The sequence below is a fragment of the Alosa alosa genome, chromosome 24 (assembly GCF_017589495.1).
Source record: "Alosa alosa isolate M-15738 ecotype Scorff River chromosome 24, AALO_Geno_1.1, whole genome shotgun sequence".
Taxonomy (NCBI): Eukaryota; Metazoa; Chordata; class Actinopteri; order Clupeiformes; family Clupeidae; genus Alosa; species Alosa alosa.
Window position 1 is genome coordinate 27,244,954 of NC_063212.1, and position 3,950 is coordinate 27,248,903.

Sequence of the window (3,950 nt, forward strand, 5' to 3'; positions counted from 1 at the left end):
AGGCTGTAGGCTACAGAGATGAGGTGCGCTACCGGCACAACCGCAGTCGCTAGTCGCAAAAACACACGGTTGAGCTGCAACAAAATACAACGTGGAATAAAGCTATGCGTCACTGAATCAGTCACCACGACAGAGGTAAAGCAATACTGCAATACTGGTTGTGATTACCAGGATTAACATCCCGCCAGTGTGAATGTCTGTTTATACTGATAAAATAAGTAACACATAAGACGCGTTGACTGAAACGACACAAATGGTACAGCAGATGAGTTCGGAGGGACAGCAACAAGAAGCAAGCACAGGTCCCAGCAAGACAGCACAGGTGAGCTTTCGCGGGGTCATTAATTTAAAAAGACGAATGCCCTACGTCAGGTAAGCCTCGCAGTCAGGTGAAGGCGGAGCATAGGCAGGGATCTTGGGACATGTAGTACACTTGATCTACCCGTTACATCCATATTGTGTGTTTAGAGATTTAAGGATGTCTTATTGTGTGTTTAGAGATTTAAGGATCTCCATATTGTGTGTTTAGAGATTTAAGGATGTCTTATTATGTGTTTAAAGCAAACAATCCAAACTGACCATCTCTGTGTCTCCTGTTTCTCCATCCAGAGTCCAGTGGTCAGGCTCACTCTCCTCCTGCCCAGGTGAGTCACTGGTCCTAAGCTAAGGCTAATGGTGCTTTCATGGCCTACATGGCTACAGAAATGTCTTGCGAGTTGTTCTGCTTCACCTGCTTCACTGCAAACAAACCGCTCTAGAGTTCCATTGGAAACGAGTCGAGACCATCTCCTCCAAGCGGTCTCAGTCCGTTTGTTTTGTTCCGAAACAGAGTGCGGTTGCTGCTTTCACATGAGCGAACAAACAAACAAAATAGCCTAGCTCATGTGATGGACATTATAGAACACAGTGCTTCTATTGATCACGAGGGGTTTATTTCATTGAACTCATCAAATGAATATGTTTACTATTCAAAAAGCAGCACATGGCCATTGGCAAGTGAATCAGGGAAGGCAACATCTCTTTTCAGATGGTTCCGCAATAGGCCGTCCACTCCGCAATAGACCATCCACACTCCACAATAGAGCGTCCGTAATAGGCCGTCCACTCTCCGCAATAGAGCGTCCACTCTCCGCAATAGGCCATCCACTCTCCACAATAGAGCGTCTGCAATAGGCCATCCACTCTCCCATCCACTCTCCGCAATAGAGCGTCCGCAATAGGCCATCCACTCTCCGCAATAGAGCGTCCGTAATAGGCTGTCCACTCTCCGCAATAGAGCGTCCGTAATAGGCCATCCACTCTCCGCAATAGGCTGTCCACTGTCCGCAATAGACCGTCCACTCTGCAATAGGCCGCCCACTCCGGGGACTCGGATATGATGGTCTAGTGTGGACAGGAGGGCAAATCGTGACAAAAGTGTGTCGCATATAAAACAAATCCGAACTAATACAGGGCTCTACACTAACATTTTTTTTCAGGAGCACTTGTGCGCCCAAGTTAAACAATTTAGGAGCACAGACAAAAATTTGGGCGCACAGTCAGTTCTGTACTTAACTTACACATAATCTAACATTATACTGCAGCTAACAGTTAAACATGCCAGTGCACCAATTGCGAATATTAAGAATGACTGACAACATTTAGGCTACAGGAAGGATTTTAAAGATCAGTGCCTACTTTATTTTCAGTCTGTTCTATTTTCCTACATTTTGTTAATGTAAAATAATATAATACATTGCCATATTTGCATTTAGCCTGTTTATTAAGTATCCTGCCAAATGTAGGCCAATTTATTTATTTGTGAATCCATCTATAGCTAATCCAAATATGCCCATGGTGACCTATCTGACTGCATACTGCCTAATAAGACTACTACTACTAAAACAGTCCATTTTCTCTTCCACAAAACCCAACATAGCCTAATCAAGGATATATGTTTTATACTTTTAGTTTTTTTATTTGAAATATCTGCATTGATGGGGGCAGTAGGCAAACGTTAGGCCTACTTTCGTTTTGCACTTCAGCTTGTATTCGGTGTAAACAAACAAGCATGCGTAGAAGCCTGGAGTTGTCAGTAGCGTTCTACCTTTGAATAAAATGGGAGTATTACAGGAGGCTACTTTTGTGCCGGTTCGCTACAGCTATATTTTTACATATTGCAGCCAATATGTCAACTGGGCTAAAAGGCATGTTAGGTTACCTTTCCTTCTCTCACTGCATTCTCAGAATCTCATCCTGTTCCTCCTATATCCAATGAATTCGGTGGATAGAAGAACTAATTTCTTCAATCTTTGCATCTTGGCTGGCTAGTCTAACTTTCCGCTTTTTCTGCGCGCTCTTGGATTTGATAGAGCGACTACTAGCGAGTCACAACGCGAAACTGCTAACGTTGATGGGTGGTGTAGTTTTTATGCTGCATTCGCGACGTGATTCTATGGTTTGCACCCAGTAATGTTTCTCGATGTTGTGGTGTATTTTGTAGACAAATATTGACATGGTTAGAAGTCATTCGCACCAGTGCGCCTAAATATTTTTTTGCACTCGCACGGCATCATTTTTACTTGCATGTGCGAGTGAAATGGGCGCACTGTAGAGCCCTGTAATAGACAAAGCCTAAGAGAGTGTCAAAGAGATCCGTTTCTGGACATATGTGATCGTTTGTTATAGGAGAACTATGCAACATTTTCAACTTACGTAATAACACAGTTTAGAAATCATTGTGATGGTAAAATGACCTGTTGTGGTGAGAATGACGGCTTTCCCTGCTCCCTCTACTGTCTCCTAGCGGAAAACTAGCCTAACAAGATCTGCACTAGCGTCCTGGCAGTGTCTAAATCTGCAAGTCAGTCCCGTGAGAAGCGAGAACAAGCGAGAAACACGAAATGCTTAAAATTCTTTGGACATACACACGTCCCCTTCAAGCAACAGTTAGCCATGCTGGTTAGCTATGAGATGGCTTCATTTTTTAGATGGGAGAGCCAGGGAAAAGACCAAAGAGGAGGTTGTGAAGTATGCACCCCAAAGCTGTAGGGGGAGCTCCGTGGAGAGAAATGCAACAACAAAAGTGAGAAGTCAGCGAAGAAATGACTAGAGTTACAGAGCAGGCCTTTAAGATAGCCGATGGCGACCATTACACAGTTAAAATCTGTATGACACCTCGCCGGGTACAAAACTGAAAGCATCTTCGTGTGTGTGTGTGTGTGTGATGTTTCAGGTTCAGGATTCAGACTCTATGAACTATGCAGCTTTGACCTTCTCTGGCAAGAAGAAGAAAAGAAGCAACTTTAACCTCCAGACCGACAACCCACACACGTCATATACGCTGCCACTAGATAAACAGCATATGTACCAACCCACACGTCATATACGCTGCCACTAGATAAACAGCATATGTACCAACCCACACGTCATATACGCTGCCACTAGATAAACAGCATATGTACCAACCCACACGTCCTATACGCTGCCACTAGATAAACACCATATTTACCAGAAAACACACACATCTCTTTCTGAAACACACATTGGTGGATGTATGTGTTAATGTTTTGTTATTTTGTATATGCCATTCATTTATAGTAAAAACTGTTGCATTCAACAGCATTTTGGGACATTTTTCATTTTAAATGATGGATTGAATGTGTGTTTGTGTGCTTTGAGTGTGTGTTGGCATGTCCCTCTACATGCTCTATCTCCCTGTGTGTGTGTGTGTGTGTGTGTGTGTGTGTGTGTGTGTGAGTGAGTGAGTGAGTGAGTGAGTGAGTGAGTGAGAGAGAGAGAGTACTGTATTATCTGGAAGAGAGGAACAGTTGTTAAATGTATTCTTATTTATGCCTTCAATGGCCCATGGTAACATGTGGTCATTTTAAATTATGAATTTAATGTTTAGTTGTTCAGTCTAGGGCAGCCGTGGCCTACTGGTTAGCACTTCAGACTTGTGACCGGAGGGT

General features: G+C 43.4%; 1 protein-coding gene across 1 annotated transcript in view; it reads left to right on the forward strand.

The window, feature by feature from the left end:
* The window catches only part of LOC125289337, a 6,362-nt gene extending 2,804 nt beyond the window's left edge, over nt 1-3,558 (forward strand). Inside the window, exons 5-6 of the mRNA XM_048236091.1 lie at nt 610-644; nt 3,215-3,558. Of these exons, the coding sequence (XP_048092048.1) occupies nt 610-644; nt 3,215-3,379 (200 nt within the window). The 3' untranslated portion in view covers nt 3,380-3,558. The remainder of the gene's footprint in view (nt 1-609; nt 645-3,214) is intronic.
* Nucleotides 3,559-3,950: the final 392 nt, after the last annotated feature.